Source organism: Rhinatrema bivittatum, chromosome 5 (genome assembly GCF_901001135.1).
Source record: "Rhinatrema bivittatum chromosome 5, aRhiBiv1.1, whole genome shotgun sequence".
In the NCBI taxonomy this organism is placed as follows: domain Eukaryota; kingdom Metazoa; phylum Chordata; class Amphibia; order Gymnophiona; family Rhinatrematidae; genus Rhinatrema; species Rhinatrema bivittatum.
The window spans coordinates 155,538,000-155,554,756 of record NC_042619.1 but is presented as its reverse complement, the minus strand read 5'-3'; the positions used below and the strand labels follow the sequence as shown (position 1 = coordinate 155,554,756).

Sequence of the window (16,757 nt, the reverse complement as noted above, 5' to 3'; positions counted from 1 at the left end):
TCAAAAACAAGATACACAAATAAATTGTGTTTGAATATCAGGTTGTTATGTGGCTATATGTGTGTGTACAACTTTACCCATTGAAACATGGGACATACAGTATACGCACAAATAGTGTGGGATAATTTCATAATAGCCCACATAAATTTTTAAATCAGGCACATGCATAACTTATACCAGTTTTCAAAAGGAAAGGATGCACATACTTTCCATTTGAAAATGATATCACCAAAACTGTCCATACACAATTATACCTAATTTGTGTGCATACATTTTTTTTTTTTGTGGGGGAAGTTTATGCACACACTTTTGAAAATGCAAAAGAATGTACTTAAGGACCTACCCCCTTTCCCTTGAAATACCTCTGCTCATTCCAGGAAAACTTACATACATACAGGCTATGTACAGGAAATTTTATAGCAGATAATTCAGCTGGTAAATCACAGGCTTACCCAAGGAAATAGCATTGAATAGTACTCTCTATCAGGCCAATACAGAATGGTGCGCTCAGCCGTTTGCCCCCATTTAGACGCCCATTTTTGACACGCTATTATTACCCCTTATAAAGTAAGGGGTAACAGTGTGTGGAAAATGCGCAGCCAACCCCATGAAACTAATAGCGCTCATCACATGCAAATGCATGTTGATGAGCCTATTAGGTATTCACCCGCAATATCTTAAGTCGGAGGCCCCAAAAATTAAAAAAAAAATAAAAATCTTCTTAAAAAAAAAAATCCACCCGCGACTCGCGGATTGGAAAATGGTCGCTCAATTTTGCCGGCGTCTGTTTTCCGAACCCATGGCTGTCAGCGGGTTTGACAACAGATGCCGGTAAAATTAAGCGTCGGCTGTCAGACCTGCTGACAGCTGCCGCTTCCACCAATAAGGAGGCGCTAGAGACGCACTAGTGTCCCTAGCACCTCCTTATTAGCATGGGCACTAATTTAACTGCTGAATCGCACGCCCAGGAGAGGTGCCTGGGCGCATGTTGAGAGCATGGGCGCTCGCCTCGGAGCGCCAGCTCTCCTGCGCAGTTTACTGTATGGGCCTGTAGGTGCATGCTTCCTGAAAATTCAGGTTAGGGCATAAATCCATAATCTGCTTCCAGAAATTCCTCTTTATATAGTCAAATGTATGCATATTATGAACTTTTGAAGTGGCTGAAAATTCACTTATGGGCTTAAAGTCAATTAACATACATAACTCCTACATGTGTAAGTTCCCAATTAAGCATTTGAAAATGTACTCCCACATGAATTGCTGCTTCAGAAAGTCTTTGTCCTTTCTCTATAAACCTGGCCAAAAATGTATAAACAAATTTGAGTTAATGTTGGCTTGAATTTGATCAAAATCATATAAGCAAGCAGTCAGTCATTACTTAGAAAAATGTGAACCAAAAAATCCATCTTATGTAGAACGTGGATGTAAGTAAACTCAAAGTAACTAGTTAGCAACCAAATGGATATTTAGACTTATAAGCTTAAAATGAGGAATCAGAAGGTAAGAAAGCAATCCAATCAAATATGACATTTACCGAGTTTAAGTCAAATAGAAATTTTAATAAACAAGTCATCATGCAACCCGATTTTTAAAGGCTACACGTTCAATGGATAAAAGTTACAGGTAGATTTTTTAAAAATACACGCACAACTTCATGTGCGCACGCTACCTGGCGCGTACACATGGACGCACAATTTTATAACATGTGCACGCTGGTGTGCGCATGTTATAAAATCCAGGCCGGCGCACGCAGGAGGGGTAGATTTGGCCAGTTTACATGCAGCGATGAGATCTGGCCTCCCCAGTTCCCTCCCAGTCCACTCCAATTAAGGAGCGGACTGGGAGGGAACTTTCCTACCCCCTACCTATCCTCCCTCTCTCTTCCCCTCTCTTCCCCAACCCTTTTGAAGGCCCTACCTTCTTGTTGTTTTCTTGTTTTCGAACCTACGCCAGCTCCTGAGATGGTGTAAGTTGCTCGCGCCGACACTCTGCTGGCGCATGATCCCCTAGCACAGTGGCAAATAGCCACTGTACCAGCGGCCTCCAGCTCTGCCCCAACCCACCCCCTGGACCGCCCCTCCCCACCCTCAGAGCACCCCTCCCCGCCCCCGGACTGCCCTTTGGAAGAGGCCTGGCTCTTGTGCGCATAACAGGGGTTAAGCATGCGGCTTGGCCTCTCCTAAAATGTTCGCGCTCAGGGGATTAAACTTTAGGCCTTAAGGGGTATATTTTAAGACCTGCGCATGGGCGTACATGTACATGCTCTACCCGGCACGTGCACATGTACGCCCTATTTTATAACTTGCGTGCACAGGCATGCGCAAGTTATAAAATCAGGGTCAGCGCATGCAAGGGGGTGCACACTAGTGCGCCTTGCATGCGCCGATGCCCGCGGGCTTCCTCCGTTCCCTCCCAGGCTGGTCTGAAATCGGAGCGGCCTGGAAGGGAACTTCCCTTCCACTTAACCTAACCTTCCCACCACTTCCCCTAACCTTTCCCCCCCAGCCCTACTCTAACCCCCCCCCCCCAAATTTTTATTAAACCTTTTGCGCCTGCCTGGAGGGAAATGGCCGCTGTGTCTGAGGCCTCTGGCCCCGCCCCACTCCCAGACCACCCCTTTTTGGAAGCCCCGGGACTTAGCATCCAAGGGCCTTACGCGCATCACTAGTCCTTTATAAAATAGGCCTGGTGCGCAAAGAGCTTTTAAAATCCAGCCCTAAGAGTATTGCGAAGGGATGGAGTACATACATAAATCAGTTGCTCCCGATTGTGATCATGAGTTCTCCACTTGCTTTGTCCATAAAGGAAATACTTTTGATAGCTCCTTCACAGCATTATCAAGCTGAACTGGAGCACTTTCATTTGGCCACATTTATGAATGGAATTGTGCATGCTCCCCTGAACTATAATTTATATAAGCATCTCTCTCCTGAAGATGAGTAATGTATGACCGCTACATTAATAAATGGTTAATCTAGATGAATCCAATTAGCCATATATTTGATTATTTATTTGCAGGACCCAAATCTATGGGCTTACAAAGGACATAAACTGTTTAATGTCACCTCTCCCTTCCCCCCATCATTTTGTTAATAGTCCTTTAATGTCTATGTACTGATGTGTCCTGAACTGCTTCACCAGACTTGCTAATTTGCATAGATGAGAGTAACTATGAATAAATTCCAATGCATCAGCAGTAATGTATACAATCTAATTCTCCATCGCATTTCTTAAAATGCTATTTTTTCCACTGAATGAGGAGCACTGTTAGAGCCTTTGAAAATAGCTGGAAATTCCTGCCATAATCCTTATATAAAGATACAGATACATGAGTTTACTGTTTAAAGAGGCACTAGATTATTTTAATTAGAATGTGCCATTCTTGAAAGTTCACTGCTTAAGTTCAACAATTTTTGCACAGAAAGGCCTGCATTTTCCCTTTCAATAGTTACCGATAATGCCTCAAAAGATTGCTTAAGACTGTTTGTGTCAAATCTCTGGATACAGAGTGTGACAGCATTTGCAGGTATACAGGCCTATGCCAACTGATACAAATTGAATCTGAAAATAGCAATTTACTCAGCAAATCAAACCAATCACTACACTACGTTTTTTTCTTTCAGCTCTCATTTCCCAACCAACTACTCTTAACCACCTTGCTACTTCTGCTTTATGGTGAAGGTTTTTAAGGATTTTGTTGGGATTCTTCTCAAGTTTAAAGCCACTGCTGCAGTAAACCCACCTCAGAAAATGATTCTGTAATAAACTATTACTAAATATGTCTCTGCAAAAAGTGGCCACCATTTTACTATGCTTGGCAAAGCAAGTCACCATTTCAAAGACTGGAATGATTTGTCAATGAAAGCTTGGGTCATTCATTAAGCATATCGATCTATAACACATGCACATTAATAGACATGAAACAAAGGTTTGTAAAGTAAACATTTAAGATGACTTAGTGAATTCTAATAGTTCAGTTCCCAGCATTAATTTGGCCTAAACAGGAATCTCACGCAGAAAAAATTGCAAGCCTTGATAGGATAGTACTGGGCCAAGAGGATCAGGTTGTGAGAAGACTTGGGGATGATCAGGTGGGGAAACACTAGCCTCCTTAATACAAAGGGGATGTTCCCATGTTTGCATGTAACAGTTGGTCAACAACAAAATTACCAAAAATATTTAATATAGCACTTAAGAAATAAATACACACAACTCAAACAAAAAAATAGTCACGAGAAGTAATTGGAAACATTCCCAAGCATATCATCACACATCATTATCAGCCTGCATTGCAAACCATAATTGAATAGAAATTGTACTTACAGATGAGACAGCTTCAGACCTTCCAACCTGAAAGTTAAAAACAAAAAGAGAGTGATCAGTGACGAACAGGGCATGTAGGGATTCCCCTACAGTGAGATAAAAATATATATTTTGTGCTTGATGTGTTACATTCTGGTATATTTTTTAGGATATCACCCTAATTATTTTATTTTCTATTAGCATTCAAATGTTTTGAAAGAGAAGGTTTTCAATAGATGAGTCTTCTGTCAATAATTTTAAACATGATTTATGAATTTCATGCTGAAAAATCTCTACTGAAACTGAACAGGCTAGGAAAAGGAGCATTTACTCTCCACGATGTTACTATACATTGCAGAACATAATAAATTATTTTCCCCAGGTTTGTGGTTCTTCACCTCTGTGACCATGTTCCCTTCTTTCTGACAGCTATTGCTTGTTCTCTCACCGTCCCTCCAATTGTAACTTTATCCTTTCCTTCTTCCTGTTATCTCCTTCTTCCTTCCTTTCTACTTTCATTTCCCTTTCACACTTCTTTCCCTTCCTTTCTACCTTTTATTTTCACTCTTTCGGTATTTTATTTACTTAGATATTTTCAGCCCACACTATCTACAGTTCTAGTCAAAGAACATCTTCAGGTTCATAATATAAAAACCGAAGAAACACTAAAACAGTCTAGACAAGTACAAGCATTTTCTCCTTTGCTCATTCTATTTTCAATTCCTTTCACTCTCAACCTCTTTCTGCAGCACATCTTGTGCATCTCCAGGGCTATAAACCCCTTTCATACACTTCTTGCTCACTAGTCACCTGCTCTCTCCTCATTCACTTGGGATGCCCCTTCACCCCAGGTCAAACAGGCTGATCCAAGCCTAGTTTTCCCCTTTGCATGCATGAATTTTTTAGTTTCAATTTTTTTTTAGGGAAATCAATGGGAAAATCTGGTCTCTTTTAATTCTGTTGTTCCCCTCCCCCCCAATCAATATGTTCTATTGCCCCTGCTCTGAGTGAACTGTAAGCTGGTAAGAAGCAGAAAATGTACTGGAGTAAGTTAAAGGGAAGAACTTGTCTGTGTGCCTTACTAATTTTGGAAAATAACAAGCCACTGAAATCTAATTGGCACTGTTAACATATATTCTTCTCTAGATTGTTTACAGGAAATCTAGAATGGCTCATTTCTATGTTTTGCCTTGTAATCAACCAGGGAATAGATTTGCCCTGACATGTAAAATTGTCCAACGGGGACATTTGTAGTCGCTGTACTAAAGATGCATAGAGCTGTATGAATAATGTGGAAATATCCAGCCAACTCAGAAAAGATCATATATATATATAATTGTTTTATAGCAAAGGTTCTTCATACAAGGCTGATGGAATGGTTAGCATATATTGTGCACAAAATAATCCGACCTCCCATGCCTAAGTTGTTTTTTTTTGCCTTCTGCATTATGAGTGCCATGTGTCAGAAATGAGTGTTTCTTTACTTTCCAATGAAGCTATCAAGTGTGTGCCAACTTATATAGGTTATCATTCACGCCTTTGCAAATCTGGCAGAAAATGATTTTAAAAAGCATGATACAAATGACTTATTCTTACATATGCATCTTGGACTAACCTTTACAGTTATTTAGCAATACCAGTCCATAGAAAATTGATCTTGTTTTCTGAATAATATTTGCACAGCTGAGATATCGCTGAAGGCTCAAAACACTCATGCACCTGTCCAGCAATGCTATCTACAAGCATTTGAATTCAATTGTCAGCTAAAACTATGCGTATGCGCCTAGATTTGCAAAGTCCATGCAGACTTTTTAAGAGTTAATTTTCAAAAGGTTTCAGGGTTTAAAACCAGCATACACATGTGTAAGAAGCATTTACATGTGTATATGCTATTTTGGAGGCATCACAACTACATATGTTCATGCAGCATCATGCATATATGTTAACGGCGGAGGGAGATAAGAGCGGTCAAGGGCCATTCCAGGGCGAGGGTCAAAAGTACATGCATAAGTCGCTTTTTTGTAAGAGGTATATGTGCATACATGTACCAAACTTGTCCGCTTTTATACCCATTAAATAAACTGCAAAGTGAAGCAGCACTTGTCTTATCTGCAGTTTTTGGGAGGGAGGTCTGGCTTAAGAGATTGGGAAGGGGGGGGGGGGTGAAGGTGTCTGCAAACCATTGATTACGAGTATACACACACACGTCTTTTCAGAAGAATAATACACACATTCTTTATAAAATACATGCCTCAGCTTATAACTCATAGATATTACACCCACATATAATAAATATTATGTGCAGAAAATATATGCGCATAATTTTATAAAATGGATAGGGAAGATTATGTTTTTCTGTATTATAAATAAACACGTGTACTAAAACATACACATATACTTTCAGGGCAGAAATAAAGCAATATTTGATCATGTGTGCAGCTCCCTCTTCACAGTTTATAAAATACTGGCACAAATCTCTGTGGGCCTTATATTTGGTGACATGCAGACTATTGAAAATTAGGCATTTAATTAATACAGTCCCATTGATTTCTCATAAGGTAGAAAACACAAAATGTTCAAAAGCTTAAGGATGCAAATAGCACTAAATTCAGGTACATATGACAAAGTCACCTAATAAACTTTGCTATAGATCTGGAATGCCAGAAAAGTTGTCACCTGGTCTCTCATATTAGTGTTCTGACTTTTCTTTTTATGTGTCCAAGCAGGACTTCGGTAGAATTAGAAATTGCCATGCATCTCGCCGGGCCACACCATTCTACAGACCCCATACAAGCCATTGGCAGAATTCTTTTATATCCTCATGGATTCTCCTGTTACCTTTGTGTAAAGGACCTCTTACTGTACCAGACACTTATCTGTCCTTTTGGGGATTTTGCCTTTCACCAGGTGTAAACTTTTTTAGCAGGCTCACTGCTGCAAAATCTCCATTGCTAAGCAGACTGAAGGGAAAGGGCTGGTTACCAGGGGGAATGCCCTCTCCCATCATGCTGACCCCTCTACCTCTGTAAACACTGAGTGTTACAAATAAAATCTCAACCCCCTTGCCCCCTCCCTTCACACACACACACACACACACACACATACACGTAAACTCCCTCTGGGCCTAAACGACCCCTCCTGATTCCTTCCTCACTCCCCACCCTCCAAGAATTTCTCAAATTCCTTTGCATCAACTCCTATGACCCCTTCCTCAAAGGATGAAGAATTCCCCTGAAGGTGCTTGTAAAGACCCCCTGGCACTCACCCCTCTGGAATGGACAGCTACCATATTCTAGTTATCTCTCCTTTCTTCTCCGTAAGGAAAGACTGGAGAGCCCTCCACGTGGTATGAAGGAGCAGATTTATACCACCCATATTTCTCTTTATCGTGCCCTTCCGTAAACCGTTGTGATGGTATTTAACTTAACGACGGTATAGAAAAATGTTTAAATAAAAATAAAATAAATAGGCAGAGTAGATAAGTGCCTATGGGAAGTCGCCTGTGTGAGTCACTGGTTTCACATTATAAGTTGTGGTGCCGCACCACTTTGAATGTGGTTCTTCCTTTTCTCTCTCTAAACTGTTGAACTGCGGCAGCAGCAGCATCCCATAGTGGTTTCATTTCAATTATCCTCATCAGCATGACCATGCTGCAATAAACACCATGTCGGGGCTGGGGGGAGGGGGAGGCAGATGTCCCCAGTTCTAAGGGCAGCCATGGGTATAAATCGGACATTGGTGGTACACTCAATGAACTAAGAATGAAATTGTCTAGCAGCGCTTCACCCCACTTTACATGTAGTATAACACCTCTAGACAACGTCACTCTAAGCACGGCAGCTGTGATGGCAGGTGGGCTCTACGGTATCTTTTTCTAGAGAAGAAAGGAAGCATATGAAGAATGGGAGGTGCCAATTCTGGAGAAATAGGTGGGGGGTTGGAGGGGGTCTTGGATAGCTGTTGGTGGGGGTTCATCTTTTCTGCAGGGAATAGTGAAGGGGGGGGGGGATTGGGAAATGAACTGTCCAGGATGGGGCTGCATTAATCTTAATTGGGAGGGGGATTGTTCCAGGAAGGGGCTGCACAATTCTTGCAGTGAGAAGGAATAGGGACACAGTTGCCCCAGAAAAGGAGCAAATTAAGAAGGTGGCTGTCGAGAAGACTACATCATTCTTGAAGGGGATGCTAAAATTATTGGGAGGGCACCACAAGAGAGAAGGGAGTGAGGACTGAAAGGAAGCTGGGTGAGGGGGAGAGGTTGTGGGGAGAGGTTTCTGGGAAGTTGAGGATGGGGGGGATAGAGGGAGAGATGATTTTGGGCAGATAGGGGCTAGAGAAAGAAAAAATTCTAGGCACTGAAAAATGGGACAAAGAGTGAGGTGATGCTGGTTTGTTGAGCAGGCAGTGAAGGAGAGAAAGATGAGGATACTGAGGGGAAAAAAGAAGAAGAGAGGAGAGATGCTGGATGGAGGATAGAGAAAAGAGATGCTAGACACTGTGGTCAGAAGGCAAAGAAAGGGGAATGCAGGACTTGGTAGAAAGTGAGAGGAGATTGAGAGCTGGAAGCCAAGTGGGGCATAAGAGATGGATGTGGTGCTAGAACAGCTGCCATAGGCACATGTGTAAGGGAAAGCATCTATTTATTCATTCATTCATTCATTCATTCATTTATTTATTTTGATATTTTATATACCGTGGTTTCATAGATCACAACGGTTTACAAAAATATTCAAATTTTGGTGTCAACTCACTGTAACAGCAACACATTAGTGCACCTTAATAAAATGTGTAATAATTCAAAACTCTACAAAAATTGTACTCAGAACCTATAGCAAACCTGTCATACCATAAAATGCTAACTTCCTGATTCAGCTTAATAAAACCAAATGTAAAGCATGTAAAAAAATCACATAATGTACTTAGACCTGCTATATGGGGAAGCTCATTACTAGATCAAGTTTACCTTTGTACGATATTTCCTGATTCAAACATTAACAACCCTGCCCATGAGAATACAACATTGCAAATATTACACTAGGTCCTAAAACACCAATATAAATAGGCAAACATAAATAATCAGGCTGCTATATATCCCTACACAGAAATTACATGCTAGCAGAATACCTTACCTCAAACACATATGCAGAACTCAGATAGACCTTTACCAAATACAGGATAAAGAGATCATAAAGTATATTAGAAATGTGCAGAAACAAATTGAACTGGAAACCGCAATGGAAAAAAATTGAACTGGAAACCACAATAGAAAACAGAAGCATCTATATTCCTCATTAAATATCAGTTACAATAAAATAATATAAAACATCAACAATACCAATAAAAGAATAAATATGTCAAACAGGCTGATGAATAGAACAATATTCAATAATAAAAATGCCAACATAAATGTTCAAAAAAATTATCAAACACCAATAAAATATATCAAAACAGCAAACATATCAAATAACACGCAATAAATAAAACTAATAAATATTTTTTTTAAATTCCTCACTCTCCATACCTGGGAATTTACGCCAGCCACCTTGAGATTGTCATAGATTGGAGGAGAGGATGCACTAACTTTAACCTCTCTCATATACATACTCTCTAACACACAAACACATGCAATATTTCTCAGTGCAATCTCTCTCACTCTCACCCAGGCAGTTTCTCAAACATACACACACAGGCATGCTCTGGACTTCTCCCTCTTTCTCAGCAGCCCTGCAGGCCTCTTCCTTGGCCGCCAGATACAAGGGAAATGCCAGCAGCTCCATAGGCCTCTTCCTTGTCCTCAGGCTGCACAGAAACACCAGCGGTCCCACAGGGTTCTTCTGTTCCACCAGCAGCAGAAGATGCGGAGATTCAGGACAAGAGGAAGAATCTCAGGACACAGACCCCGTGTGCCCAGTACTAACGATGTCCTTTATCACTAGCATTTCTATCTGGTGTCCTTAGTCTCAATTCTGTATAAAAAGAGCTTATGTTACTGGATTGTGTTTTGAAGTTTGTGTGTATGTCCCCCCACTTATAACTTTGAAACAGTTGGATCCAGATCAACCAATCTCTTTGCAGAGGTAGGTACAAGGTGGGATATCAGACTTTTTCATATTTCAAAGTTGGTGAGTGAAGGGGGTGGGAGACAAATTTAGCACTTTTCCCATATTCCCATGAGAAATGCATGGTGGAGGGGGTGAAGCTGTCACACTGGTTTCTTATGAAATTGTTCTCTTATCTTTCCATGTGTTTCAGTTTATTGCTAGCCTAAGCTTAATTAGTATTGACTGTGTGCAGTGAAAGTTCAGTGTAATGTGACTATCTGAAAATGAATGGAATTATGAAAGGATATATTGTTTTTCAGAATGATTAAATGTGATGTTCTGTATTATTCCAGAATATATTTTGAAGTTGGTTACTGGGGCACCGTGAGTGGCTTTGAGCTAGCCAGAGAGCAGACTCAGGCTGGACTCTCATAAACTTCTTTATTAATGACAAGAACACAAAACAAAAACAGCTCTGCTTACCTTTGCATTTCACAAAATAAATAAAATAATGTAACTCACAGTTATTAGCCTTCCCTAAGGTTTCCTTATGCTCCCTGGGCCCCCCTGTTCTCCCTAGGTTTACCTTCTTATCCCCTTCCAAGGAGAACACTCTCAAAGCGGAACTCCCTTAATGCCTGTGGCTTAAGGTAAAGCAGATATTTAAGCCAGGTTTTTAAGGAAGGTCTAACACACGCCTTCACATATCCTCCCCTTCAAATTGACCTTGTCAGGTTGAGTCCATCCAGGATCTGCTCTAGGAGGATGTGATTGACTACATTGAGGCCTGTCTTTGCCTCTGGTTGTAGCCATTTCCATTCTGCATCTTTTAGCTGATGAACAAGGCTTCATTGAGTTTCCCCAGGCTGTAGGGTTCTTCTCCAGAATCATTGCCAGTATGATTCTATCATGTATCCTGCTCTTTACAGGATAGAAGTTTTGGCCTTAGAGTTACTGGCTCTCCCATTTGGATTGGCAGCTTGAAAAATGGCTTGGCTCTTGCCAGTGAGTAGATTTGCCAGGTAGGTGGTCCAGCTAACTCCAGCCAGTGAGTCATGTGAGTTCTTTCAAATTTCTTTAAGGAAACATCTGGGTCTTCCCCAACTTAATTTTAAACCCTGGAATTACTGAGGTTATCCATGTTATGGTAGCTTGTATTGTTTAGGCCATCTGTGTCAGTACCCTGTGCTACTGGTTTAACATTCCTTGCTGCTGACTATATGTTTGTGTAAGATTTGAACCTATTTCAGGAGCTGCTTCTGCCCTTCTGTGAGGGCCCGTATTACTCATTCCATGTCAGTAGCTGGCTGCAGTCAGATAAACACTGTCTTGCAGGACTTTGCACTGTTCAGTAGTGTATATACACAACAAAACTTTCCATCAAAGAGGATTCAAAACAGAAAAACAAACCCTGACTGTTCAGCTCTGACTCATTATATAAGTCCCTCTCTCCAGGCAGAGCTATCCTTCTTAGCCTGCTGTGAATCAATTGCCTGGCTATTCGTAGTGAAGCCCCAGGAAAAGGGGAAAAGAAAAAAAGGCCCCATTTTTCTCTCTCTTTTTGGCATGGTTTTCTGCCTGTGCCATGCTTAGTGCAGAAATTTCACTTTTGACTCCATATGTGGCTGGCCAGAGAACAGACTCAGGCTGGACTCTGGCTGTTCTCTCAATGACAAAAAAACAAAACAAAAAACCAGAAACAACCTTGCTTACCTTCACAATTCAGAAAATAAAGACAACAATATAACACACTTCAGCAGTTTTAGCTTTCTCTAGATTTCCTTCCCTTCCCTGTGGCCCACTGTTCTCCCAGGGCCTAACTTTTTATCTCCTTCTAATGAGAATGCCCTCAGAGCAGAGCTTCCTTCCTGCCTGTGGCTTAAGGTGGACCAGGCCAAATGCCTGATCCTGGGCTTTTAAGAAGGGTCTCTTCACAGTTACAAAACAAAAGCTCTGAATATGTCCATTAATCTATTAATTTGTATATCCTTTGGTAACATTACATACAAATGGATCCAAGTCTAGCTAGAATACCCCTTTCTAATGGCTCTTGTTTATATGCTTTGATGAACAGCATTCCTTTCCTTAATTGCCCCCAGCGAAAATGTTCAACAAAGAACCGGATGAGAATATAAGATATGAACTGTCAGTCAAGCTAGCAAACATATTAAATGTTCTCAGTCATGGTTTTGCCTTCTGCTCTAATCCTCAGTAGGCAGAAGGCTGATACCATGAAATGGCTGCCTCCCCTTCCCCATATGAAAGAGAAAGAAACATAAGTTTAACCTGATTAACCAAAGCAACAGGAACTATTTACAAACTTGCCCTCCATACAATTTCAAAATTAGAGCTGCTCCTACTTTTCTAAGATCAGTTCCTTGAGAAACAATAAATCTCAAACTATAAAAAAAACTGTGAAATACAATTCTGCCCCATGAAGCCCTCATTCTCTTACTGTTTTATCCGTTCAGTCAAAGGGAACTCAATTATGATTTTGATTGCGGTGGCGGCACTATTCATGACTAATTAGTGAAAAGACAAATTTCACAGAAGCATCCATGTAATTTGTTAAAGCACATTACATTTCAATAGGATTCAGATCTATTTAGTGTTCACAGGTTTGTAGTCAGATCCCATGTGCAATGGGTGGTTTCTCAGAATGTTCGGTATGCAAAGCAGAAGAGCTGTACATCAGGGGACTGATTAACGCCAGTTACTGCAATGTTGAAAGGTACGAGGAAACAATCTTTTGGTAATTCTCATGCAGACACATCCACCCCAACAGAAGGGAGCCATCTAACGAGCCTTTACCAATGTGGCAGTGCACTATTCAAATTATTCACTGACCTATTCTGAATAATAATTTTCACTGCTGGCAAAATTGCAGTGACTATTGCAGGCACCTACCAGCTCAGAATGTTGGAAATCTTGCATTCATCAAAGTTCATCTACAGAGAATTTAGTAAAATTCAAGTAGTGATTAACGTCTCACTGTCAAAGGACATCGGAACAGCACTAGCAGTGATGATGATGATGACATTGATAAGGTCATTTGTATTATTCATACTTCAGGCACTCACTAGCTAGGACAGTGATTACTAACAATTAATATCTGTCTTGCTTTTAATGCTGCTGATACCCACTGTCATCTGTGTCTACTATAATTTTATTTAATTTTATTTTAGGGAGGAAGCAGAGTTTGGGATGAGGTTGCTAATTTATCAAAGATTTTATTATAGTCATAGATCAGAAGAAAATCATTGATAAATCAGGCCCATTCTATGGAGAGCTAAACTATGGGGAATCCTGTACTGAAGAAATACTATTGCCAGCTTTTGCAAGCAAGAAAGAAGAATTGTTATCAAATTTAGCAGCTTCAAAGACCAATTGGTACTAAAACTCTTATCCTCTCTCCATCATCTCCTGCTTAGACTACTGCTACTTCTTAAAGGTCTCCCACTGAACCATCTTTCTCTACTACAATCAGTTCAAAATTCAGTTGTGCAAATTATCTGATGCAAAAGTGGCTACACCCATAGAATCCTCTCTTCTCAAGTCATTACATTGGCTCCCTACTCATTCCTGCATAGATTCAGGCTCCTCTTTCTCACCTAAAAAAACCTTCACTCTGCTGCTCCTCACTACCTCATCTCTCTCTACACACACCTCCTTGTGCACTCCATATGTTATAATTGGTGGTCTATGGGCCTGTCCTCTGGACCACCACACTTACCTCAAGCTCCACTGTCAGGAGAGGCATCATTGAGGGTGCAGCCACAGCCTTCTCCCCGCTGCTGGGCCGAGTGGTTCTGGCTGCACAGCAGGAACCCACTCTGGCCTTGCCATTGACGTTGCTCCTGTCCCAGGTCCCCCCAGGGGCTCACATGTGCCAATGTCATCCCGGTTAAAGGGCCCGCAGCGGGAAAATACATAAAGCGCACAAAGATGAAGTCACCGGCAGAGGCCTATAAAAGGCCATCTCAGCAGTTCTTCCTCACTTTGGCAATGGGTTGACTCCTCAGAGAATAGTGTATTGCCTGAGGTCCTGTATCCAGTTCTTGGTTCCTGCCTTGTTGTAGTTCCTGACTCTGTGTCATCTGTCCGTGGTTCCCATCAACCAGTTGTTCCTGTATTTCCTTGTCTGTGGTCAGTTCTCCTCATCTGTCTTCAGCATCTCTTTGTGTTCCGGTGGTCCTTGTCTTCGTCCTCCACATCTTCCTTCGTGGACTGATCTCCTGGGTTTGACACTGGTCTGGACCTCGATGCTGCATGAACTTCACCTGCCACAACCACTGCCTAGACACCAACTTTGTTCTTGCTGCATGCCTTCGACCACTGCCCGGACCTCAACACTGCGGGGCGGATTTTAAGAGCCCTGCTCGCCTAAATCCGCCCAAATCAGGGCGGATTTAGGCGAGCAGGGCCCATATCCGGGCGGATTTAGGCGAGCAGGGCCCTGCGCGCCGGTGAGCCTATTTTACATAGGCCTACCGGCGTGCGCAGAGCCCCGGGACTCACGTAAGTCCCGGGGTTTTCTGAGGGGGGCATGTCGGGGGCGTGTCGGGGGCGGGCCCGAACCACGCGGCATTTTCGGGGCGTGTTGGGAGCGTTCCGGGGGCGGGCCCGGGGGCGTGGCTACGGCCCAGGGAGGTCCGGGGGCGTGGCTGCGCCCTCCGGACCCGCCCCCAGGTCACGTCCCGGCACGCTAGTGGCCCGCTGGCGCGCGGGGATTTATGTCTCCCTCCGGGAGGCGTAAATCCCCCGACAAAGGTAAGGGGGGGTTTAGACAGGGCCGGGCGGGTGGGTTAGGTAGGGGAAGGGAGGGGAAGGAGAGGGGAGGGCAAAAGAAAGTTCCCTCCGAGGCCGCTCCGATTTCGGAGCGGCCTCGGAGGGAACGGGGGTAGGCTGCGCGGCTCGGCGCGCGCCGGCTATACGGAATTGATAGCCTTGCGCGCGCCGATCCAGGATTTTAGCGGCTACGCGTGTTTCTACTAAAATCCCGCATACTTTTGCTTGTGCCTGATGCGCCAGCAAAAGTACGCCAAATTGCGCGGTTTGAAAATCTTCCCCTGCATGAACTCTGTCTGCCATGACCACTGCCTGGATACCAACCTTGTTTCTTGCCACCTGCCTTCGACCACTGCCTGGAACCCAACGTTGCTGTGTTCCGCTTGCTCTGATCTGAACTTGATCATGGTCTGTCCTTCTGCTGCCTCTTCAGTTGCTGGCCTGCAGCACTTCACACCTGCCTGGACTTCCATCACCGCAGAGGCCCCCACCTAAGAACAGCCAGCCCCGGCACCCTAGGGCTCAACCTAAGGGGAACATGGCTAGTATTGGCAAAGCTCCAGCTGGGCCTCTGCTTCTGCAAGCTCTGCCTGCCGACGGTGGGTATCTGTGGGGCTCCTCCCCACAGGTAGTCCAAACTACCCCTCGGTTCAAAGGTCTACAAGCGCAACAGATTGCCAAGACCATGGACCCAGCAGAGACCTCTGCTCTTCAGGCCATCCTGGGCCTGCTCCAGAAGATCCAGGAGCAGCAATGCTTTTTCAAAGCTCTAGTGGCCTCTATGGAGTGTCTCAACACCCGCCTAGACTCCTCAGTCTCCATGGGAGCACTGACACCTCATATGCTGGCACCCTCTACTCCTGCAGAATCCCCACACTCTGTCATTCAGTTACCAGCCCTTCGCCCTTGGCTGGGGATCCTCAACTTTGCTCGGGGTTCATCACCAGTGCATTATGCATTTTTGTTTCTATTCAACACTGTTCCAAGATGACTCCATGAAGACTACCCATATTCTCTCTTTTCTGGACAAGAAGGCCCTTTCCTGGTCCTCTCCTTTGTGGGAGCACTCTGATCCCACTCTTCAAGATATCCAATGTTTTCTGGTGGCCTTTAAGATCATATTTGATAAACCAGGTTGCCAGGCAGCCTGTGGCTCAGATCTCTTCCACATGTGTCAAGGTGGTCACTCTCTCTCAAATTATGCCATTGAATTCCAGACTCTGGCTACAGAATACCACTGGGAAGAGAACTACTGCTTCTTCTTCATCTTCATTAAGGATGAACTGCTTGTGAGCTTCCCGACTCGCTGAATCTCTCATCGAGTTGGCTGGATGGATCAACCATCGGCTCCAGGAGCGAAGCCAGGAATTACAATTCTCTAGAAGATGCACGGCCACTGCCAGTCAGACCCAGCATATTTCCTCCCCACCGGAGATCTCTCCCGCCTTGGAACCCCTGCAAAGGACCCGATGCAACTAGGACGTGGTCATATGACCCCAGAAGAGTGCCTCCAACATTGCCAGGCCAGGCTCTGTCTTTACTGCAGTGAGGTGGGTCACGTAACATCCCGCTGTCCGGTGAGGCTGATAAACTCCTGGAGCTAGGACTCAGCAGAAGCCTGACATT

At 43.3% G+C, this 16,757-nt stretch overlaps 1 protein-coding gene across 1 annotated transcript in view; it reads right to left on the bottom strand.

The window, feature by feature from the left end:
• Nucleotides 1-16,757, bottom strand: part of PCDH9 (protocadherin 9) — a gene marked incomplete in the record, with an annotated part of 2,477,617 nt that overhangs the window by 1,876,676 nt on the left and 584,184 nt on the right. The window contains 1 exon segment of the mRNA XM_029603002.1: nt 4,324-4,350. Coding sequence (XP_029458862.1) covers nt 4,324-4,350 — 27 coding nt within the window.